Source organism: Streptopelia decaocto, assembly GCF_964273445.1.
Source record: "Streptopelia decaocto genome assembly, chromosome: 1".
Taxonomy (NCBI): domain Eukaryota; kingdom Metazoa; phylum Chordata; class Aves; order Columbiformes; family Columbidae; genus Streptopelia; species Streptopelia decaocto.
This window is the reverse complement of record NC_138663.1, coordinates 195775149-195800643: the sequence shown is the minus strand read 5'-3', so window position 1 is coordinate 195800643 and position 25495 is coordinate 195775149. Positions and strand designations below refer to the sequence as shown.

General features: G+C 39.2%; 1 protein-coding gene across 3 annotated transcripts in view; it reads left to right on the top strand.

The window, feature by feature from the left end:
* Positions 1-25495, top strand: part of GRIA4 (glutamate ionotropic receptor AMPA type subunit 4) — a gene marked incomplete at its 3' end in the record, with an annotated part of 226870 nt that overhangs the window by 68345 nt on the left and 133030 nt on the right. For all 3 annotated transcript variants that reach the window (XM_082066008.1, XM_082066009.1, XM_082066010.1), the window contains exon 3: positions 6894-7133. In XM_082066008.1, coding sequence (XP_081922134.1) covers positions 6894-7133 — 240 coding nt within the window. The remainder of the gene's footprint in view (positions 1-6893; positions 7134-25495) is intronic.

The following is a 25495-nucleotide window of genomic DNA, read 5'->3' as shown; positions in this document are numbered from 1 at the left end:
CCCCATTTAAAGTACCCACAGTGCAGCAGTTCATGCAGAACTGCAGCTCAGGGGAAGAAGCCATGATGGAGCAGTTTGTGAAGGATTGTATCCCATGGGGGGACCCCACACAGGATTAGGGGAACAGCATGAGGATGGAGGACTGTCAGAACCAAGTTGTTATGGACTGATCACTATCACTGCTTCTCATTTGGATCTCCAAAGCATAGGTGGAAGTGAAGAGACAACAATGTAAGACTGTCCTCATATCTGGAAACCTTCTGTAAAGCAAACTGCTCTTTCAGTTTTGGTGCTTCCACAGTTCGTGAGTTTATGACAGACCAGTGGGCCTGTCAATATATCTGTAACAGCCAGCTGTGCCAGCTGTGCCAGGGCTTCTCACGGAGGAGCCTAGAACGTTGTGAACAGCATTTTAAAATTCTCATTCCAGAGCCTGTGCCCTGGAAGACCCAGGGTCTGTGACTCATGGGTCTGAAACAAGATCTACCATATTGCTTCTGTGTTAGACTGTGTGTCTTCCAGATTGCTATCTATATGGTATAGGTACCATGTAGGCCAGGGGTGCAAAACTCATTTTCACAGGGGGCCACATCAGCCTCGTGGTTGCCTTCAAAGGGCCAAACGTAATTTTAGGACTGGTAAATGTAACCACTCCTACATTTTGTAACTACTCCTACTCATACATACAGTCCTAAAATTACATTTGGCCCTTTGAAGGCAACCACGAGGCTGATGTGCCCCCCCACCCGTGAAAATGAGTTTGACACCCCTGAAATAAGCTGCCAAGGAAAAATAATGATGTTGGCAGACCAGCTGTGCTCTGCTTATCAGACTTAGTTTTGTAAATATATGGTTAGGGTAGTGTTTTATGTTTTTCTTGAAGAAATTCTAAAACCAAATAGTAAAACAAGACCAATATCTTGTAAATATGTCTGCAGGTATGTACGCATATTTATACATACACATTTCTTACAAACCTTCACTTGCCACCTTCTGTGTCATTTTCCTGGTTATGGTGAGAGCTTTATTTAGACTCTTAACTTCCCCTTTGTCCGTTTAGAGGATTTAAGCTATATGGGTTTAACTTCTGGAAATCAGCAAGTAAGAAGAAGCTGGGATTCTCTTTTCATTTTTCAAGAGAAAATTTGTGTTTAAATTGTGAGGCTTGTCTTTAGAACAGTAACGGGGACTTTGGAAAGTCTCTCAGAGAAAGAAGACCACATGTGGCTTGACTGTATCTTAGCAAACCCTGCAGTGTACAATTTTTGCCATTTTGGTGTTATGATTTCTTTTTTTAACTGAGGGTCCTGAGAGTCACCTATTCTTTTACAGTGATAGTACTATTACATAGTTCAATTCGCTAGAATAGAACATACCTAATTCATATTACAGCTACTGCAATAACATTATCTTGGCTATTTAAGGTGCATTGCAACATCTTCTCTGGAGTCTGACCTCCACATTCATCTTATCTTTGGTGAGACCAATGGCATTGCAAAATTTGCAGGAGAAAGTCGTATGTGTAATACTGGAATTAAATTGTCAGCTATGAAGAGACGTCTGGTTTAAAGATAAATTATTCAATATATTTCAAAGTATGCTCATGAAGGTGTGTTTGTTACTACTTTATGTTTATTGGGGAAAAAATCTTGAACAGAATTTTCTTAGAGTGCTAATATGAGAATGTGTTTTACCAAGCATAATTTGGTCCATTTATAATAAATAAAATGTCTTTAGAAGTGTGAGAGAAATAGATAAAGAATTGGAAAATCCAGGTAGTCATGTTTGCCTGGAGGCATTTTCTGAGAAAAGCAGTGAGTCAGAATGCAAATCCTCATGGCTTTGCTGATTTTTGTGGTTGCTCCTGATTACTGTAAAATTGATTCAGTAGCATTGCAGCATATCTGCATATAGTTAAGCCTAACCTCCATAGTGTCACAGGCATTTTTCCTCTCTGTGGGTACTATACTGAGTAAGAAAAAAATCTCATAACCTTCATCTTAGCAAAGAGCAAAGACAGACACTATTCAGTAACTTCCCAGTCTTCATCTCAAGTATAGTAGCACAAGTTTTCTTGAATTGGTTATTTCAAGGCTTAATGATAGCCAGATAATGTTTTATTGCATTTGGATCTAGGCTGTGGCAAAGATAGTTTGCTTTGAAAATGTGAATAATTATTATTTTATTATTTTTAGTTAAAAGCAGTTTAGGGTCATATAATGTAATTCTGTGAAATTTGAAGTTTGACTTTTGTCCCTTTCTTTTTTTTTTTCTCTATCCCAAGAATGAATTTGAGCTTTAACTCCACTAAGCGTGCAATTTCACAGCTTGGCATTGATTTCTTGAATTTTTCATCATGTAAAATCCTACTGTATGGACCATGTGTTACGAAGAGTACCCTTTGCCCATATAAAACTGCCAAGAAATAAAGCGATACAGGGCCTTAACGAAGTTTTTCTCCAAACAGGAAACACAATAAGTAACTACCACTTATGTACACAAGGTTTACATTCAGCTATTGCAGTTGGCAAAGTTGACTGGACTGTGGTTGAAAATAGAGGAGGCCTGCCAGTTCCTCACAGAAACACTTGTAAAACATTGAGAAATCCCTCTTCAGGGGAAAGCAACATGTAGGATGTTTCTCCAGAACTGAATGAATGATTATACAAGAAGTTAGAAGAAACAGGAGTTTAAAAAGGGTTATTAGTAGGAAAGATCATGTTGAAAAAATTAAGAGGTGTAGCAAAAAAGAAAGCCTAAATTGGGGCTGCCAGTGAAAACTGAAACTTGGAAATGACATTAAAACAACAATAGAAGGTCATTTACATATTTAAATCCAATGATAGGAAACAGGAGAATAATTGAAACTGTTATATCTTGATGATGGGACAGTGTTGAGGTTTTGATTGCGGAGTGACAATAAAACTGTGGCAGATGTATTGTTAACCCCCTCTCCTCCCACTTCCCCCTTCAGCCCCTCCCTCTCCCCCCTTCCCACTCAGGACAGGCGATCAGGAAGAAAAGAAGGACAGAGAGAAGAGAGTTGGAAAAATCAAAAATGTTTTACTAATGCTACTAATAAGAATAGAGAAAATAGTATAAAATATACAAAACCAATCTTGAAAGTCCCAGCAACTGCAGAGCCGGCACCCAAAGTCCTGGACTGGACTCTGCAGTCAACCGGAGCTGGATTCAATCTGTCACTAGACCTCAGTTCGCAGGGATGACTAGAAAGGTCCTCTCCTAATGTCGGCCATGAGGAAAAGGGGACGAGATCCTGGTGATCTCCCACTTTTATATGAGTTATTCACGTGAATGGGATGTTATACTCCGTTGGTCAGTTTCTTGGTCACCTGTTTCTTGTTGCCCCTCTCGCAAGATGAGCATTCATGCTTATCAATAACTTCGCATTCCATTGCTATGTTTACCAAAACATGTATCTGGTTTTCCAGGAAAATGCAGCTAATATGAAGGCTTTAGCTGACAGGCAAATTCACTAAAAGAGAAACTTGTTTTTAACAAAACTCGGACAGACAGAAAACCAGGAAAAACTAGTTAGAGACATAAAACTAATAGATACTTCCCGTTGATTTTAACTCAAGGAGGATGTTGACCTTAAAAGAGGCATGATGGCTTTCTTCTGTGGTTCTTAAACAATTGCTTTATTGAAGGGCAGATGCAATAACAAGTGCTTCTTAGTAGAGCTCTTAAATGAGTTGTGATATGTGTGATCAGTGAATAGGAACCATAAGACCTATTTTTAAAGGGGGACATAAAATCTGGCAACCATGGACCTAACAGATTAACATCAGTAGACTGTAAAGTTATGTAACAGATTTTGATGGGAAGAAAGCTTTAAAATATGGCTATAGCCAGAAAATGGAATAAAATGCAACCAGAAGTTATTAAGGTAGAAAGTATGGGATTAATGCATATCTTCCAGTTGCCAAGAAATTGAAGTAAAATACACGCGCTCCTAAGAAAAGAGATTTATGAAAATAAAGACAAACAGGCAAATTAAAAGGTAGGCATGAAACTAAGGGAAGCATGGCAGCAGATGCTGCTAGGGGAGGAGGTACCAGGCTGGAGAATCATGGCTGCAGGAGGAAGATACTAAGAGACTGATTTTACAGTGGCCGTAGGGATAAAAAGTCAGTATACCTTGATGTAATTTGCTGGTGAGGCAAACACAGACATCAGTAGAAGTTCGGAGCTGGCTAGGAATATAACTGTGGAAGTAAGCAATTTTGAGGAGTACAGTAATAGCCATGAATCACAGAATCACAGAATGTTAGGGATTGGAAGGGACCTCCAAAGATCATCTAGTCCAATCCCCCTGCCAGAGCAGGAACACTTAGATGAGGCTACACAGGAATGTGTCCAGGCGGGTTTTGAATGTCTCCAGAGTAGGAGACTCCATGACCCCCCTGGGCAGACCGTTCCAGTGCTCTGTTACCCTCACTGAGGAGAAGTTTCTTCTCAAATTTAAGTGGAACGTCTTGTGTTCCAGTTTGAACCCATTACCCCTTGTCCTACCGTTGGTTGTCATTGAGAAGAGCCTGGCTCCATCCTTGTGACACTCACCCTTTATATATTTGTAAACATTAATAAGGTCACCCCTCAGTCTCCTCCAAGCTCAAGAGACCCAGCTCCCTCAGCCTTTCCTCATAAGGGAGATGCTCCACTCCCTTAATCATCTTTGTTGCCCTGCACTGGACTCTTCTCCAGCAGTTCTCCATCCTTCTTGAACTGAGGGGCCCAGAACTGGACACAATATTCCGGACGTGGTCTCACCAGGGCAGAGTAGAGGGGAAGGAGAACCTCTCTCCACCTACTAATCACCCTGCTTCTAATACACCGCAGGATGCCATTGGCCTTCCTGCCCACAAGGGCACAGTGCTGGCTCATGGTCATCCTGCTGTCCACCAGGACCGCCAGGTCCCTTTCCCCTATGCTGCTCTCTGATAGGTCATTCCCCAATTCATACTGGAACCTGGGGTTGTTCCTACCCAGATGCAATACTCTACACTTTCTGTTGTTACATTTCAATAAATTTTTCCCTGCACAAAATGGAAAACTGATAATAGTAACTAAGAAAAATATTCTACTATAAACAGAAGCTCATCATTTGGAAATGGCCCAGAAGGAAGAAGGAGCAGAATTTTGATCCTGAGACGATCATCAGACATCACTGAGATGCAGATTTAGAAGAATGCAATGTGATTTAGGGTATGTCAGCAGAAGTATTTTGCAGTAGAGATGAGGAAATCATGTAAGAAGAAGCAAAAGGCCTCCAGCTTGACTTCTAAATCTGTGGGTCATATGTGTTCGAGGAAGAAGAGCTCAAACTGCAAGAGCACAGAATAACGCTTTTACATGATTGATGGAGTGGCAAGTCAGTCATTTGATGGGTCTTGGAGAATGTATGTTGTGTAGTCCAGCAAAGAAAACATTAAGAGGGTTTGTAAGAGCTGTGTATCAACATAGTGAAGGTGAACTTAGGGGAAAGGAGAAAGCTTTTTAAAAAGCTTTTTTTTAATGCGTAATCTGGCTATCTTAGGTTGGGGGCTGTGAAAGTGGGGCAGCACATAAAATCACAGAATTGTCCTCAAGCCACTTTTCCAGTTCTAGCATCATCACTCTATCAATTTCTGGATAAATCACCCAACTCTAGGGAGAGAAATGCACAATTTGTGGTTTTGACTCTTTATGTAGTGAATGTAATAGGAAAGAATTAAAGCTGAAATGGTTTCAGTCACCCCATTTGTTAAGTGTGTACACTGTACCCTGACTGTGCTGCTGTCACTGGATGACTGTGACGTCCAGGATAGGAAAGAGGAGGACATCATCTTTTTGGAAAGGTCTGACTTAGATTTTTCCCATGTTTAGGCTACAGGTAAGAATGGATTGTGAGGAGGGAGGGTGTGGATCAGGAGAACATAGGCAATGCAAACTTAGGAGAAAATGGGTACAATGATCCTCTGACTCTTGCTTTCTCAATTTTCTGTGTTTCTGGGCTAGGTAACACTATTAATGATCACAGTTTCTAATAAGTTGGTTTGTACTTCAAAAAAAGTGGCATGTTTTTCATTTAGCTCTCTATGAGTTGCTAGAAAGGCAGTTTTTTTCTCAAGAAAGCACTGGTATGCCTGCTTTTATGTGCATAGATCAGTAAAGCCTTTATCCAGTCTGCTAAAATCAATAGAAGTCTTTATGTCTTACATGAGTCCAAGAGCAAATCAAAACTAAAGAGTGTATGTTCAGGTCACTTATTTTCTGGTTTTGAGGTTGACACAGAGCAGAAATAAAAGGTTTGGGACAAAAGTCTGGTCACATTGTCTTAGTACACTTTCCTTCAACTGCTGTCTTAAAGCCAAGCAGATTGTTCATGAAGTAGACTTTTACTCAGTGTCTGTAGTAGAGTTTTAATGTAGCACAAGGACTCCCTGTGTAAAAGTGAGAGAAGGTTCTGTATTGTTGCAATTCAAAATGTCTAGATTTCACTTAACATTTTTCTGATAATTTTCATGTTTTAAAATGTGAACACTCTCCTGTTTAGGGTAATAGAAATGATCAGCGCCTGATAATATGCAGAGCTATGGTTGACTTTTCACTGGTGTGCAAAAATACATGTTAGTTATTTCATATTTTATTTTAAAGCAAAAACACTATGAATATTGTAGTGTTTTCTGAATAGGACCAAAAAATATCAGAATATTATTTAGCTATTTATTTATTGGCTTCCAGAATGAAACACATGTGAAAATGGAAGTTAACTATACAGACAGAAATGGAAATCTTCAAATCAAAAATCTGAGGATGTTGAAATGTGTAAGTAAGCACTTACAGATTTTGTCACTAGCTGAACTCTCATTATTTTTCTTCTCTTCCAGTTTGCTCCCAGTATTCGAGAGGAGTTTTTGCCATTTTTGGACTATATGATAAGAGATCAGTGCATACCTTGACCTCATTCTGCAGCGCCTTGCACATCTCCCTTATCACGCCGAGTTTCCCCACGGAGGGTGAGAGTCAGTTTGTGCTGCAGCTGCGGCCGTCGCTGCGGGGAGCCCTCTTGAGCTTGCTGGATCACTATGAATGGAACCGCTTTGTCTTCCTGTATGACACAGATCGAGGTGAGTTGTGACCCAGCTTTCTTATCTCTTTAGTTCAAATGGCTTTTGCAAGAACTGTGCATTTTTATACTGTATTGAGAGCTTGGGGAGTCAAATTTTAAGGGCCTTTGAGGTGAAATACCTCTGACTGAGTAGCTGTGTGGCTGAAGGAAGAATTCCTTCGTCTGTAAATATTTGCTGTTGGATGCACATAGTGTGTAATCGACCAGCTGAAGCCTGTTCTTTAAGTCTAGAATACTAAAACATTTTAACTAATGTTAGTGAAACAGAGACAGTTCAATAAGCAGAATTTTATGGCTCTGTTCACTCTTCAGTAGTTAAAAGTACTTGAAAGTACAGTACTTAAAAGTGGCCTATAAGAGAGATGGGGACAGACTTTTTAGGAGGGCCTGTTGCAGTAGGATGGGGGTAATGGTTTTAAACTAAAGGAGAGGAGATTCAGGCTGGACACGAAGAAGAAATTTTTCACAATGAGGGTGGTGAAACACTGGCACAGGTTGTCCAGAGAGGTGGTAGATGCCCCATCCCTGGAGACATTCCAGGCCAGGCTGGACGGGGCTCTGAACAACCTGATCTAGTTGAAGATGTCCCTGCTTATTGCAGGGAAGTTGGACTAAATGAGCTTTGAAGGTCCCTTCCAATGCAAATTATTCTATAATTCTATGATTCAACTCAGTTCATAGCAGTTCACAGCAGTACAAAAAAGTAGAGAGGACCAACCTCTTCTCTGCACCTGCACTGGTGTAAGCTGAGATGCAAGCAAACCCCTTAGTGCTTCCATGGCTTGGAGGTCAAGGCAGTGAGAGGCTCACTCGGACTCAGCATGAGCCCTTAGGCTGTGGCAGAGAAGTGAAGGTGAGAGGCAATATCTGCCAGGTGAGAGGTATCCATGGGAAGCAAACAGAGGGAGTGCTGCAGTAGCCCGTCTTCTGCTCCTTTCATCTGGTGGTCTCTCTGTGATGGACTCCACTTTTATAAATTAGACAGCACATTACACAAAAGCCTACACTTTCTATCCACATTCTCCATTCCACATTCCAGAGAATGTCAGAATTTTTAAGTGGTAAAAAACTTCAAGTGCATCACTGAGCCTCAGTGCCAAATTGAGAAGTAAAATCTCCTGTTCTTCACATTGTGCATTCATTCTGCTGGCACAGCTCTTTGCCTTTGTTTATGGAACAGGACTTAGCCAACATGGCTGAGCCTCTGAGAGAGAGGCAAGATTTTTATGTTGATGGCTTGCTTTCAAGGGGGAAGCGAGCGGCATAGCTGTAGTCAAAATAATTATTTTACTACAGCTGTTTCAATACAGCACCCCATGTGGACAGTCTATTCTGGAATTAAAGTGGCTTTATTCCAGTATAATTACTCTGCAGTAGAAATAGGGAATTATACTGACCTAACTAAATCTGTTTAATTATTTGATTATGATTATAGAAGTCAATTTTCTCATATTTCTCAATAAATTTTAGTGAGCTTTTAGCTTGATACACTGCCTAAATACCTGAATTTAAATCAAAATGTGTAATGGAATGGAATGAAAGGGGTTGTATTGTTCCATAATTGTGTTGTGGTGTTGTTTGTTTGTTTGCTTGTTTTTTTGAATAAACATTTTCTTAATGTTTGGTGAACCTACAAAGGAAGTTCTGAGAAACATTATAGAATGTATTAGATAACTGGAAAGAGAAAAAAATAGCAAATTTAAAAGTGTTCCTACTCAAGACATAGTTATGGGTAACAAGAAAGCAAGCACATGATTAGAGATGTGATCCTACTTGTTCAACAAATTGTTAAGAGAAGTACACAACCTGCAGTCACCTTTCTCATCTAAATTTACATGCTTAATTAGACTGAGACATCATTTTTAAGCATGCAATATCACACCAAGGGCAGTCATCATCTATAACACTGTGGTTAACAAATGTTTCTTATGGCACTGAACTCAGCAACTCTGAACTCATCAGTGTGTCTTTGATAAAAAGATGGCATTTGCTGGCTTTGATGCAGGGGTGCTACATTGGATAGTCTCTCAAATTCTGAATAGGTCTTGTGACTCGGTTTAATGCAGGAGAAAACAGGATTCAAGGTATCTTTAGGTATTAAGATGACTGTAAAGATACATCATTGCTGAATAATTTTCACCACTATTCCACGATAGAAAATTTTAATGTGAAGCTGAGATATGATAAGAAAAAAGCATCATCTCTTCCTATCATTGTAACTGGAAAAAGAAACAATCATTGATGTTGAGTCATGGGGTCTCTGTCAGGGAGACCAAAACCTAACATTGTCCAGATTTTTGCCAAAGATCCTTCCTTTACATATCAGATGTTTCCCTGTCTCTCTGAGCAGCCCCATCCAGCCAAACTGAAGGAACTGCCTGGGCCTTTTGGTTTTGATACTGAGCATACGAGTTGATCTTTGCTTCTTAACCAGAAAGCGATAAGTGAACTCCTACAGGGGAAGGTAAACCATGAGCGTAAATTCCAGCCAGACACAGTAGCTGCCTATGAAGAAGGCAGCATTGAGCAGCTGTCGGCATTGTAAAAGGCAGAAGATCTTGGCAGAAGACCGTATGACAGAATAACTTATGCAAACCTGCAGGACCAGTGGTGACATGCTCTGGTGGGCAAATGCATGTTTTCAGACCTGCTTTCCCAGCCTTCCCATCCTGCTTACTTCTTGGTTCTGTTATATGCAGCTCAGTTACTGCTCACTCTTAGGGGATGAACAATTAAATCCTATTATTAAGGTAGATTTCTCTGTCGTATCACTCCATTCATTGGTTTGACAGCTTATCAGTTCCCTGCAGAAGACCAGTCTCTGTGCTACTGGGGGCATCTATGTTAGTATTTAAGTTCAAGTCAGGAATGCACTCTTGTCTCATCTCTCCAAGTCACTCCCACATACTGCACTTGGGTTTATACCATGGAGTAGCCTTGGATCTCACAAATTCTGATGAGGTGGTGGCTTCAGCTATTATGTTAAATCTCCACTTCTGATGTTCTGCCAAACTCACAGTCTGGAAAATCACTGGCCTGTGACAGCATGAAGATAATAGGAAGAATGGCAAAGATACAAAATGAATTGGATCTAGCGGGGGACATTACAGGAAAGGAGAACAGGTTTTGCAAGAGACATTAAACCTAAGAGAAAGATGAAGGAAAGTTCAGCTCGTTATTTAACAGGAAAAGTGAGCAAGTAAAGAGTGACACAGAAGGCTAAAGCCTCAAGGGTCCTTTTGTTTCAATACATTCTTTTTTCTCTTACCTTCCTTCCATAAAAATGCTTAATTATGACCCAGTGCTTAATACAATTAATATTAACAACGAAATGCCAGGAACAGAGACAGGACAGGGAAAAAAAGGCTGAAGAACACTTACCTAAGTCATGCAAAGCATAGTGGAAAAGGCCTGAAATGAAAACCATGCCTCCGTGAGATATCGAGAGGAAAGGGAAGTCCAGCTGGGGTGAAGTGCTTAGTTAATATTTGATGTCACCTCTAAAGGGACTTAAACAAAACAATCAAATGAGTAGACCAGAAGAGCATTTAGCTTATATATGTTCTTTTATTGTGATTGAGAGATATTTCTTTTAAAAAGAGGCATACAATCAAGTGGAGCTGTGTATCTGCAAATCCATGGGATTTTTGGTCTAGCATAGGCAGATCTGTAGTATGATCTTGCTAGGTAACTACAATATTTTCTAGCACGAGAAAGCAGAAGTTGGACCCTGAAACCACAGAAGGCTGGAGGAGTTTGTGAGGTATGAGAAGCTGTTTAAGAATAGAATTGTAGAATCATTTAGGTTGGAAAAGACCCTTAAGATCATCAAGTCTAAGCATTAACCTGACACTGCCAAGTCCACCACTAAACCACGTCCCTAAGTAACACATCTACATGTATTTTAAACACCTCCAGGAGTGGTGACTCAACCACTGCCCTGGGCAGCTTGTTCCAATACCTGACAACCTTTTTGGTGGAGAAATTTTTCCTAATATATAATATAGAATCAAGAGCAGCAAGAATCGAGCATACGAGAGGTCGGTGTTAGTTTTCCACATTGTGTTTAGCCTTACTGAGAGCTGGAATGGCTGAAGTTGCTGGTAAAACCCAGAACTAAGGGGTGGAGGGCTGTGGAGCAGCATGGGACACCAGGGAGGGTGACAGCCAGCAAGCAGGAAACTCCTTTCACAGAAGTTCAGCATCTATTTGAATTCAACCATGTTTCCCAGCAGGAGTTTTCAGTCTCTGACTGTGACTAAAGAGCGGCGGCAGGAGGGGTAGAGCTACCAGCTGGCCTGGCAGTTGGCTCACCAGAGGCAAGGACTGTAAAATAGTTATAGTTCTCTAGAAATTATGCATTGTGTGTGAGCCTGTTTATGTACCTTGTTGATTTTTTTTTCCTTTGCTCATTTTAATTACCTATTGTTCATTAAATCAGTTCAGTTGTGGTTGCAGGTGAGGAAAATCAGCTTGCTGTGCACAAGATAATTTTAATTTTCCCACATTTCTGGATAGTGTTTTTATAGCAACCCCTTTAAAGTTGAAACCATTCTATTTTATGACAATCTAAACCTGGCAGAAGGATTACACTAGTGCCAATGGTCTGTTTGAATTGATCGTACAGTAAACAAACTAGCAATCTTCAAGCTTTTGCGTTTGGGGACTTCTGGAGGATAGGTGGGTCCCAAACGTCTGCAGAAGGCAAAAAAAGCTACAGGAAATGTATAGCTCTCCCTCTTGTTTTGAGGGAGATTATGGAGTTGGTTATTTACAATCAGTTTATCAGGCTAATGTAATTTTCTCCATTGGCAGAGTAGCTGGCCCAGCCATAAGCAGTAGGTTTGGTGTGTCCATGCTTAGTAACTCCAGTGGTATTGCTTCATGCCTGATCTTCTCCCAGAAAGAATAGAAAATAGAGATTCAACTGTAGATCGATCAAGAAATAGAAATATGATAAAGATGGTACAAAGGGTAACCTTAGTAAGGAAGAGTCAAAGGTACAAACACGAAGTGCAGAGTGGCTGATTCAGCACTAGTATCATGGGAAATGTTTCGGGAGTTGTGACGAACCATAAGAATAATACAAGTCCAGAAAGACATACTGTTTCCAATCAAGTAAATTTTATTTTCAAATTTAGGAAAAAGAATGTTGCCTGTGAGAAATGAAAGCTAAATATTTCTCTCTCCCAGGTGCCTATGCTGTTGTGTCACGTGTTGGGATTTTCACTGCAACAGAAAAGATCAAAACTTTCCAGTTAGGTGAGGAAAAGAAATGAGATGAGGAACATAGAGGACATGATGGTGACAACACTGTGTCCCACCAGTTTCTCGTTGCCCTTTGAAAGCACTGGGTACTGTTCACAGCTACGTTAAGGGTCTCCGGTATGAGCTTGGCACAAGGATCAGGCATCTGTTGCTGGAATGGCACAGTGGTCATTGACAACCATATATAGATATCACAGTTTTAAGGGTCCAGAGGAGAGGAAGAATGTTAAAAAAAAAAAAAATCATGACCTATGATAAAAAGCTTCAGGAATTGAGATTTTTTTCATTCTAGGTCTGTTAAGGAGCAAAGAGCAATTCTTCGTACCCACTCAGATCAAGGCAAGAATTAGAATTATTTTGCAGGAAGGCAGATTGAGGGTGTTACTAGAAAAAATGTTTCAATAAGGTTAGGCTAAGCTGAGGAGATTGTGGGAATTCTTACCAGTAGAGGTTTTAAAAGAGAGATTAGAAAACATCTGCAGTGGTGATCTGCTTTGCTACATCCCACCTCAGATGATCTCTTATGTCCCCTCAGAATTTATGTAATTTTCATCATTTCTCTAGGAAACTGAGAATGGCTTCCTCACAGTAGTTGGGACACTGAAGAGATAATTTTCTACTATGGAGCAACTTTCAATAATATATTATTGCTATTCAATTATATATATAGCCTTTGTAAAACATTTAGTATGTTCTATTATTCAAAAATCAGATCAAACATGTTCTAAGTGACATAGATAAAAACACTGTATAATCAGGTTGAAGGACTATAACTATAATATGGTACTCAATAAGTTGAGTTATTGTTATCTGGACATTTAGGAACTGCAAGAATTGGCCCTACATCAAGCTTTACTTGATATTTTTATTGCACTTCTGAAAAAAATTTGTCAATGTCTTAATGAAAAGAGTAATAATATAATAGCAAATTGGGAAGTTAATTCAATAGTTAACTCAATTGAAAGGGCTAGACATACTAAAGCCAATAGTAATATAGAAATATAGCCTACAGGCTTATCTGAATAAAAATGCTGAGTCAAGGCTCTTATTTGTGAAATAAGTTGAAAAAAACCAAGTGTTGTTAATAAACAGCAGATTAAAGATGAACTTACAACATGGTATTGCCGAAAGAAAAAAGGTTTTGCCACCAAGTGCCATTTAGTTATTCATTATTTTCTGTGTAACAGGCCTACATTGCTCATACCTTAAACTGATAGAATGTCACAGGATGTTTCAGGTAATCCTGAGAAACAAAATTTATGTGCTGGATCATAGTGAAGATTATATTGGGAATATGACTTTGTTCAATTGCAGTGATCCACTTTGTCTTGGGCCCTTTGTTCATTATGATCACCAGCAAGGGTTTGGAAGGATTCCTGCAATAAGCATGTTTCACCCTACTGACCTGTGCCAAAATGTCCAAGAATAAAAGAGAAACAGAACTTTTATCAAATATCAGTGAGCGTAGAAACTATCGTAAGTTTGTCAGTCTCCTTTATATGGTCTGCTGCTACTCAGTAAATTCCATGCTTTTAATGGAATAGATCAATGTGCTTTATCTGTTGATAATTAGTTTGCAGCAAAGTTTTACAAGTGTTAGCTCATTAATAATTGTACCAGCAACGTGTCGGCTTGTCGTCATTTTCTCAGCAGGTAATTAATAACAGTGTTAAAGTGTAGGTGGTAAATGCACAAGTGAAACTAAGATGCAACTGGATCCTAACATCAGCATCCGTAATGGTACTGTGACTTTCTACTTTTCCCTTGTCTTTCTACCAAAGAGGAGCAATAAAAGTAAACCAGCATGGTCATCATGTAATAAGCTCAGAATTCACTAACTATGAAAATTTTCCAAGAGCTTTCAGACTGCTTCGTTAAATAAAAGTACTCCTGTTGTTGCCTGAAATGATTCAACATTAGATCAAGACTGAAATTAACAGAAAATACAGGTATGGAAATCAAAAGCTGATCATCAAGTGTACAGATGAGTCCCTTTACTTTGCTATTCTGTGTAAGATGTGGATAAAAGTAAGCTGCATCAGAATTTTTATAGGTGTTTTGGTCATCTAGCTAAAAACTCATAATATGCAGCACAGCCTAACATATAAATGACATAGAAGTATATAAACTAGAAAACATTAAATAAACTGCTACTTATTATATTTCTGATATGAAGAATTTGCTTTTCTTTATTCTGGGTTAGTGGATCCCATGGAGAAGACAAGACACTCATGATAATTTTAAATGTTGCTTTTCAAGTTGCCATGCCAGTGAATCAGCTTTCTCCTTTTTAATGATTTGTGTGTGACAGTGTTGCAGAATCCTTAGAGCTAAGTTATTTTCTCAGTAGCATTTATCTCAGGTTTGCACATTTGGATCTCCAGAATATGCCTGTATCTTCTATATGCTTTCATATTCCAGCATCCTAATGTAAATAACATTGCTACTTCCAACAGCTTGTTCTAAAAATACCAGAGCAATTGCGTTTACAGAACCTGTCAGAAAGAGTGAATTTGTTGTTACCTGCATATGTAACACATTCCTTTAAATGGAAGTATGACATTTTTAGCTGTTTTTTACACTCATTCTGTGTTTACTTGAGAGCAGGACAGTGTGGTCTGTAATTTTGAATAACTATTTTCATTTGTTTAAGAGCTTTTCCACACAAGTTATACTGCAGTTAAGAAAGAAAATGACTTTATAGTACAGCCATTTTTCTGAAAAAAACCCTCCTGTATTGGCATTTTTACTCAAGATTGCTTAGCAAAGTTAAGTTCAGCTGCTCTTATGGGTTACGGATAGCAACTCTGGGCACATTTCTGAGCGCATCCTGTACCTGAGTATGTGAGTACATATTGCTCTGAGTAGCAATTTTAGTCACTTGACCCATACAGATAAGCCATAATAAAAGGTCTGCATACTGTGTATTAAGAACCGTGTGCTGTAAAAATTGATTTTATGATTATTTGATCCCAAATAAGAGCAGGTGATTTACATACTTACTAATGGGACTTATATTCAACTTTTCCATGGATTAAATAAATTACTTCCAGAGAACAAAGTTTTAAGCAGAAATTGGTGTTGTGGTTTATTGGCATTTAGCTTTCACATTAATCTTTAGGATAGACTCTGCCCTTCCTTAGATGTATCTATGTCAGTGGTATCACAACTGACAAAACCTGCAAAAAACCATTTTCAGTGAAGGGACTGTGGCAGCCTTACATCAGCATAACCAAGAGCATCTTTCCTAAGGATGCGCCTGTCCTGTGTTACAACTACACACTGGTCAGTGATAACACTGCAGACAGTTGATTGATGCAACATCCAGCAGCATGGACCTCCAAAGGCGGCCTTGAAAAGACTCAAACGAGGAAGCCAGCCACACATCCAAATGCTTATGCTTTAGAAATTTATTTCAGTGTGGACATCTGAGTCCCGCAGCTGCTGTATGTAGCCTTTTATATGGCCACAGGTGTTGGCTTCAGTGCTGGAGCACGGAGTGGTAGCAAACAAAGGGGAGTATAGTCAATGCTGCCAGAGACCAGACATAGTGCCAATTTAATACTGAATGTAAAACAAACACTCGTGCCAATTTTTGCTTCTAAATGCATTTTTAGTTAGAAAAATTAGCTTGTCTTTTGAGAGAATTATCTATGTGTGGATGAATATTCCAAGTTTTAATACAGTATAAAGCAAGCTTTTTAAAATTTGAAATAAATAAACAAAATATAGACTTACAAATATCAAAACCTAGGATTCTATTGTTTATGCTCTTACTGTTTAAAAAATAATCAAACTGTATTAGACTAATGTAATTCTTTGTGATCACTCCTTGGCATATTTTGAGAGACAGATTTATCCCTTACGCAGTACAAATTACTTCCCTGGAATTGCACCAGGAAGTAAAGGTAATTCAGCATTAGAGTACATTGTGAAGTAAATCTGTGTATTCAAGGACATTGCTGGAGTTGCACATTCTTAATTCAGCTGATTGAACTGTCATTGTATCAGCTATGCAATCTATAATTTTAGGACTACATTTTCCGCTTCTGCAAAGAATCGTATTCCAATGTATTCAGATTTTCACTATTTAGAGACGCACTTTGCCTGTAAATGTAGTATATTTTTGGCATTTCCGTCATTAATTACAGCTGAATACTATTTGCATACATATTTATATGAATAATTTGTCTTTAGTCAATTCCAAAAGGAGAGGTGGAAGTGTAGAGAACCTTATAAAATGATTGACTACTTATCACAGTACTACAGATGCTATTTCTGCCTCTGCACAGGGAATTTCCTGCACTAGTATTTACAGATAATAGCATCAACAGTTGCTTGTGTTACCAAAACTGCAGTGAATGTTTGAGGTATTTAACATTTTGCAGTTGGGAAGAGAGTTACCAAAGGGTCCTTCAGTCCTAAGGACTCAAAATCCCTCTTTTGTACTCCTACCTTGATGGGTTTTAATATTAATGCACACCTGGATGCTGCAGGAAGTTTTCCTGTGGGCAGAGGACGTCCAGTTTGTTCCAGTTTGATTTGGGCTGTGAATGACAAACAGGACATTTAATACAGTTTTGAAGATCTGCGCATAATAAGTGACAAAAGTGTGCGCAAAGAGAGGAGTTGTGAATGCAAAACTCTGGTTGCTAGTCTAGATCCCTGCAACAAATATGCACTTTGTGTTAACCCATCACTGAAAAAAAGAAACTACCCTGGGAGTAAGGACTTGTATCTTAGATGTTCACTCTCCTAATGGAGAGCTCAGTCATCATGGGACAGTGGTTACTCTGGAAGGTCCTGTATAAACACTTTTATTTTGTAAAATCTGTTGAGGCTAATTCTCCTTTGTAGAGAGTTCAGAGTAAGAAAACGAAATAACAAATGGCAAGTGTAGGTACACATTACAAAAAGTGAACAGTAGTAACTAAGTCTTGGACACATAAAAATAACAGGTAATATTTTTGAGTGAGCTATTCAATTAATTTCCTCATAACAGAGAAATATGCAGGTGCTTTTTATGACATGGTTTGGTTTGCATGAATGAAATCAAGTGGAATGGAAGCAGCCTACTTTCTTAGTAAACTTGTCAAACAAAAAAGGCATTAAGATACCTCTGTATTCAAATATATCCTTCCTGTAAAAAAACAAAGGACTGTCTTTAATGGTATAAGGGTAGTTTCAGATAGGTCTAAATTATTCAAAATGCTCTTAAGCAACTTTAGCGAATGGTAGTGAATTAGGGCTGCTTTGCCACACTTAGGTTATCAGCAGAGTTTATGTTTAGTAGTACAAAGCAGGTCATGAACCTCACCCTTAAACACAAGGGACCATCTCAAGCACAAGCCTATCAATTATTTTTGGGTGGGATCTTCTTTTGTTTGTGTTGGTGGTGTGGATGACTTTTTATAATTTTATATATGTATATTTGTGTATATATATGCCTAATAATTATTATGTCTCCTAGCTTTGTCTAGACATAGAACAGTTGAAATCATTTCAATATCAAAACTCTTATTGTCTTAGAAGTTCAGACCATACCACTGAAAAATCTTCTATCAGGGATTTTAGATCATATTTTCTTTTCTTATGTCTGTTTAATTTGCATTTTCATTCTCATTAAGCATTATTTTAAAACCAAACTTGTTTTACAATGTTCAGCTAGTATGTCTCAAATTCTTCAATATTTTGTTTCAAAACTATTCAAAACAGAAAATTCATCTAAACTAGCCTCTTCTCATTAAAAGTATTTCAATGTTTAGTTTTCAAGAAAATAGAGCCTGGGGAAAAAAAATCCCAGCTAATTCTATCAAATAATTGTTTTACTGATAAAATAATATGCTTCCTCTGAAGTGTTTCTTTAAAAAAAGTTTTAAAAGATCAGTTTGTCATCGTATATGTCTTTTAAGTTGTGCCTTGTGCTATATTGATTTCACATCAAATTTCTTCTTAAATAAGCAAAGCATTCTGCCAGGTATTACCTAATACAAGTACATGCTCTTGGTCTTGAAGGCAGAATGAAAATCCCTGTCTGGGTTCTGTTGGAAGCCAAGGGTGATGTTCTCAATGTGTCCTTCTGCACAGGACTTCTATTCTGTGAAATAACCTCAAAACAGCCTCACTTGGTGTGCATCCTTCTCATTTTAAAACTGCTATTTTCCCCTTGTGAGAAGAGGAGCTTCCTTTCTCCTCTGTATCAGAAAATCCAGTTACGGGTTCCTGATCCCGTGTCTGCATCATGGGCTGTGTATAGAACTGCAGCAACTGTATCCTCTGTCGCTTCAGAAATTCTGGTAGGGCCTTCCAAAACTCAGCTTATCTATTTTGTTCCTCACATTTCTACTTATGCAGGGAGATTTAATTGTCTTCAACTGCTTTATCTCACGAAACACCTCAGTATCTATTTCTGCATTCCTGCTTTCATATATTTGCCCAGATTTATTTGCTTGATTCTGCATTTCTTTTCCTCTTTGATGGCTTTTTTTCTACACCTTCTTCTTTTCCCATGCTTTCCTGTTCTATCAGTACATTCCAGTAAGACTGATTCATTTTCAGCCCATGTGCATTATTTGAGAACCTGGGAGCATCCCATTACCTTCTGGTTTTAGCTCTGCCATTCACAATTGTCACTGATTAAGGTTTTTAGCTTGAAAAAATTCAAAAACATGTAATATGACTTAGTCAAAATGAGGACAATTAGTCTATGTTTGTGGCTGCCGTAAAGGAAAAAGTGCAGGGTTTTTTCAGGGTTAACAAATTACTATCAATATATTTTAATGCATCAAAACTCCAGTTTGAATGAAATTAAAGACATAAAAAAAAAATATTTACTTTAATTCTAAATTAGGTTAGAAAGGGAAAGAATTCCAGTTTTGATTTACTTACTTTATTGCTGCTAAAAATGTGTATGGGCTTCACGTGCATGTATTAACAAACAGCAAAAAGAGAGGATCTTGTATCCTCAGATGCACTTCCAGGCTACCAGACAAGAGTGATAATAGGAAACACATAGAGGTGCAGTATTTTGTCTGCACCAAGAGCTGAATTCACAAGTAGCCTCAACGCCAAATTACATAATTTCTCCTCCGGCAAGTCAGGCGCGTCGTGGTGGCCACCGCACAGCTGCCGACCTGGGCGGCATCCAGGCAGACACAGTCACAATTGTCCCTGTTCATCTGGGTCGTGCTGAATTCCCTCAACAGGAAATGGAACACAAGCAGAAAAGTTTTAAAAACATCCCAGACATGAATCAACAAAAACCTTGAACATCTGCTCATCAAAGCTCATCAGAAAACAGTGTATTTTATTTACGCTACTCTTCTGGATGTGCTGAGAATGCCTAATGAGGTTAGAGATCGCTGGAAAATATTGCTGGTAAGAAGTGGCCATTTCACTTTCTAGATTATGGTCCTAATCTACTCAAATTATGTGAAATACAATGTATCATATTCACAATCTCTACAATTTTGTTATTTATTGTAGCATGAAGTGGTGTAGTGTTATTAAATCCACAGTTGCATCAAATCCAAACTGGCTAAAAAAAGGTACAATATTTTAATCAATATTTTAATTTCTTTTGAAGATAAAATAATTCTAGTAAATCTGAAAAACAGGATGATAGAAAGTACAGTTAGCAGAAGTGGATTCAGCAGGGGAGTGAGGAACATTTTTGTGTACAAGGAAATGTGGGCTGAGATCATCAGAGCAGCTCAGTGTAACCTACTGACTGTATCCCGCACTGCCAGGGAAACAGGCCACTGTGTTTAAACGTCTAACATTGTATAGCTTTTCTGATCTGCAGGACAGATCCTGTACTCTGTCCTCATTCAGGATTTATGAATCCACATGTCCTTGCAAGAAGTCTTATAGCAGAGGCAGGTCTAGTTTCAGCTTTATGCAGAGTAATTGCTCAGATACTTACCCTGTTTTTCAGTGGTTGGTAATTTTGTAGAGCTACATTCAAGCTATTGCACGGGGAAGTGCTTAGCTGAAAGGTGGGTACTGAGTTACCTGAGCTATTTCAGGGAGAGGTTCACCTCAGCTACAGTGAGGAAACATTGGCTTACGGTGGCTGTGACCTTGTCCTTGCAGATGTCCTTGTGCTTCTCTCTGCATACCAGAAAGGAAACAAAATCTTCTTTTGCAGGAGTAAATTTTGTTGGTTAGTGAAGTGTTTTAACTTGCTCACCGATTCTTGTCTTTTGCAGGCTTTTGAAATGGTGCCTATCACCTCTGCATCAAAACAACACATAGTATTTTCTCTGAGGCTTTTCTGTTTGTGTTCATAGGGTAACATCTTCCTTAGCAATGAGTGCTTTTAAAGAACACCAGTGTAGCTTCCTAGTCACTCTCTTAAAGAATCAATTTGGAGATTATGCAGTTTTCTCAGTAAATTCCAGAAGAAGCAATACTTTCATAGTGTTGGTTTGGAGAAGGAGGACAACAGCATTGATGAATGACTGGAGCAGCTGTAAGTCACATAAGGGGTAATTATTTTTTGCAAGTGTGGAAAGGAATTTTATTCTGCATGTCTGCTGTGTAGCTACAAAATATTGCTGTCAATGCGAAAAAGGATAAACACCTGCTAAAAGAACTGTGGAGAGGATTATCTCTCTTTCTTACACATACACTTATGAAATACGTACTACACATTGGACCATCTCCAGTTTTTTCTCTTTCTCTCAGCATTTTTCTAGCCATTGAATCAACTGTTCACACTCTCTCTGTGACCTATGAAAAAGACATCTGCTATGTAGAGAGGCAAAATATCAACACATGACATGCTTCAGTTACCTTGTGCCAACCTGCTAGGACAGAACACTTGTTTGTTTTTAATCTATCTGCTTTTGAGTCCCGTTATGTGGTTTTATCATTGGGATGTGGGGCCGGTGCTCTCTCCTTCTCCTTATCCCTCCTCACCAGGCTGGAAGAAGCTACTTGCTGAGTTCTTTCCACCTATGCAGCTGTAGCAGTGTTCTGCCAGCAATGCTAGTGCTCCCTTGCCAGTTTTTAAACATTCTGCCAAGCAGAGAGAATTAATAACAAGATCTGAATCATCTCTAAAGTAACCCCAGTGCCCCTGTGTCCTTTTCCTCCAGTATTATGTCATTTTTCAGCTCCTGTCCAGGATAATAAAAAGGATCTCTTATACCCCCCCAGCTAAGAAGTGTGTCAGGGCAGGCCACGCCATTTATTCCGGCTACCCTTTTGCCTTTGTGGCTCTAAACATTTAAAAACCTTTAGGCCAGATTTTACAGTCCATGTCGTGCTGCTCAGCTGGTGCAAAGCGGATGGACTCCAGCCAAAGCTGGCGAGTGGCCACAGCCTTCCCCTCCTGCCCATGAAGGCAGCTGGGAAAGGGCAGCGTGGTCCACGTCCTGGTGTCCCCTCTGCGGAGTCACCTGCCGGGCAGCCGGGCCCCATCAACCTCAGAGGAGAGCCCTGACAGGGCTGAGCCCCGTGTCTGCCTGTGCTGATTGCCACCTGTGGGTATAGCTGTTGTGAAGCTTTTTATTTTTAGACTACAAAGCAGAAGAGTTCAAGCAATTGAAGGGTTTGAGTGGAGGTTAAACCAATAGGGAGAAACCACTAGACCTGAATCATAGCTGATAATGTCTACAGTATACGTGCCTACTCTCGCTTCAGCAGCAGCTTCCTACTGTGACATGGGATTAACTTATTTGATTTTATTTCATTTTATTTCATCCTTTTTGCTCCATTTGCAAGCATAGTCGAAGATCTTAAACCATAAGGATGAACTGCCAAAAGTGGAAGATGTTTTGGGATGGCCATGCTCAGTTAGTACCATACCTTCAAGAAGTTCTGCCAGGCATTCTGTTCAGTTTAAAAAAAAAAGTAACTTTCATTTCAATAGGAACCTGTTCTTCAGTCTCCCGAGACCTCTGCAAGCTTCATGATAGTGTGCAGAACAGAGGCAAAGGAGGGGATCTTGCTCCAGTCAGCTGTGGTGCCCATTTCTGCTCTTAGCACCTTTCATTTACCTTTTGCCAAGATATGTTGGACTAGATGAGTTCTTATGGTACCTCCCAACCTGGTATTCTATGATTCTGTGATGCCTGTTGCAGCTACTGGTGGCTTGCATTGGCTGGGTCTCACACTTTTCTTCCTCAGTACTCTGGGGAACATCTGCACAGCCACAAGCGTAACCTGGTACACTCTGAGCATCTCCCCTCCCTTCTTTTCTGTCTCTCTTCTACCACATATGTCAATCATAAACTTTGTGTCATATTCAGATGGCATCCTTGATCTTCTCCAGCCCTCTGTGGTGTATTTGGTTTTCCCTTGGGCATGAAGCCTTTGAGGCAGCAGTTCTGCAGCTTGTTGTTTCTAATTCTGCAGCCTGCATCTTCTATCTACTGTTTGCAAAGGATGACAGCACTAACTGCCTGCAAGAGCATCCCTAAATACCAGTGTGGAGATTCTGAGACAGCTTGTACTGTTGGAATGGTAAAAGGCAAACATGTTTATAGAAGTGTAAACATGCTCAAATACTTTGCCATCCACCTCTCACTCACCATGCCTTGGCCTTGTCCTGCCCTAACCCTGCAAGCTGCATATATATAAATACATACATCTATATATATATACACCACATCATGTCATCATATTCCTTTTTACCACATCATATACCCACTGCATTTATTAATAAGGAATTATTCCACAATGGCTGTTATGATAACAGAGTGATTAGTGGTAATGCACTGACCTCAAGTAAAGCTCTGATGAGAGGTGTGAGAGAAAGAAAAAATCTTTTTAGATGAAGTACCACATGCCTTCTTTGTCCTGGCCAAATAGGGTCACCTGGCTTAATACACCCATCAAAATAATTTTCTTTTTGTTTTTTTCCAGAACCGTTTTCCATCTGTTTCACTGATAATGCCTTAATGTAACAAATTAATATGTCTGAAAAAGCTACCTGGTACAAGCTATTAAATTCATTTTGGTTCTGTGCTCTGTTTGTAGTAAAGAGGCAGTTTCTGAAGGCCTAAAAGTTATCTGGCTTGTAAGGAAAAATCCAATCTCTGGCAGAGACTGGAGTTATAAAATTTGACCTACTTAAGAAAAAATCCTATTAGATAGATTTACACATGGCTTCCTGAGATCAGACTGTCCAATATGAAGAATAGGACCTGAAGCATTTTAATGGGACCTGAAGCCTTAAAGCTGTTTAATGCTCTCAGGTATTTTTTTCCAGGCTAATTTTCCTTGCCTCTTTCAGAGTCTGGTACTAAAAACAAAAATATAGTCTGATCCATATAGAACTTACAGTTTGGAATATCATCATGCCCAACCACTAAAGCTGTTATAATTCATTGTAATTTGATAAACAGCATTGATGTAAGCAAGAAATTATTATTTTATTTTTTTTCCGCAACTAGCTACATGGCATGGCAAGATGGGCCTCCTCAGGGGCTATTCTGAGCTCTGAAATAGTCAGTTCTCATTTAGGTTGCTGTAGTCAAAACCATTTTTTCTTGATGTCATACTGCTCCGTCTCACCCCATGCTGCAAGGCCACGTGACTTTATTGCAAAACTGACAGTATTGAGTGTTTTTTTTTTTTTTCTTGAGCTTCTTGCTTGAAGAGTCAGGTGTTTTTGTGAAGCTCTCAGCACTCCTTTCTGTCCAGAAAGAAAATCAAAAAAAGGAAATTTCCTTCTCCCTTAGTTGTAGAAAAGAGTTTGTGACCCCAAACACTGCAGTGGCTCAGGAACCAAGGGACAAAACAAAATTCCCAGGATATATTGTAACCCATAAATCCTTCTTTGTGTATTAGTCTTGTAATTTTTTTTTTTTAGTTTCAAGCAGTGATTTTGAAAGCATGTTTGAAAGCCAAGCTTTGGTTAACAAGGTCCCACCAAAAAAACCCAAACAAACAAACCAACCCCAAAAACCAAAACCCTGCACAAGATCCTATGAAATCCACAGTTCCTAATAGTTTGATTCATATAGGATCATCCCCTGCTTCCTTGTTCTATTTGACTTTTTATATTTTAGACAATAATGTTCCTGTAAAGGGGAGATGTGTTTGCCAAAATTCTGGTATCTCCTTTGCATAGCTGTCACAGTTTCCATAACCTGGGCAGAAGAAGCAAATGCCCATGCCAGTCTGGCATAACTAGTGGATTTGTTTATTGCATTCCCAGCAAGAGGTACTTGGGGTCACTCTTGGCAAAACTTGGCAAGATGTTTTCTCAACAAATTGTCCGGGATGGTATTTCTGGGCCATGACCAAACACCTTTTTCTCCAGCATCCTTCAAGCACAGGGAGACGACATAACTATCTTGGGGACATTGAGCTCTTACTGGTTATGAGCAATTCTGGTACAGTGTGTATTGCAAAGCAGAATAGCTTACTTTCTAGGTAATAAAGTAAGGATTTCAATTCAGCATTGTCATTTCCTGTGTTCTTTATATGAGAGCTTATGGAGAGTCTTTGACAGAGAAATATATATATATATATTTTAAAAATCTATAATAGTAAATATGTACTGGCCATAGCAATAAACTTTCTCCATCCTTTAGCTTTTAGAAATGGTTGTGAATAACTCTATAAGAGGACTATATTCCCAGCTGTCATTAAAAGCAACAAAAGCAGCATTTATGCATTTATCCTCTGAAGGCTTGTTCCCAAGGCTCCCTTCTGACATGACTCCTGTGCCATGAGCTTGCAGCTTTTGCTAACCTTGAGCTAGGGAATCCCCACTGAGGGAAGGCTGCTTTCACAGACTTAGGGTCCAGCCCAGAGACTCTTTCACTTATCATTAAAAAAACTGTGTGTGTACATGTGTGTGCATGAGTAGGTTCATGCAGACCTGTGTGTGTGCATGCATGTGTGTGATTTAGGCTTTATTTTGCCCTATATCTGGAGACAGAAATACTCCTTACAATTTCACCTCAGCTTCCTTTGCCTTGGCTAACTCAAGTGGAGAACACACCTCTTTTCCATATGATACTTTGTATCTTTTAGTCTCGTAGACCTTAACAGTAATTAGATCTATGAAGATGGGTGGAAACAGAAGGTGAAATCTTATTGGTCTAAATCACGAGACTTTACACCAGTTTTCCA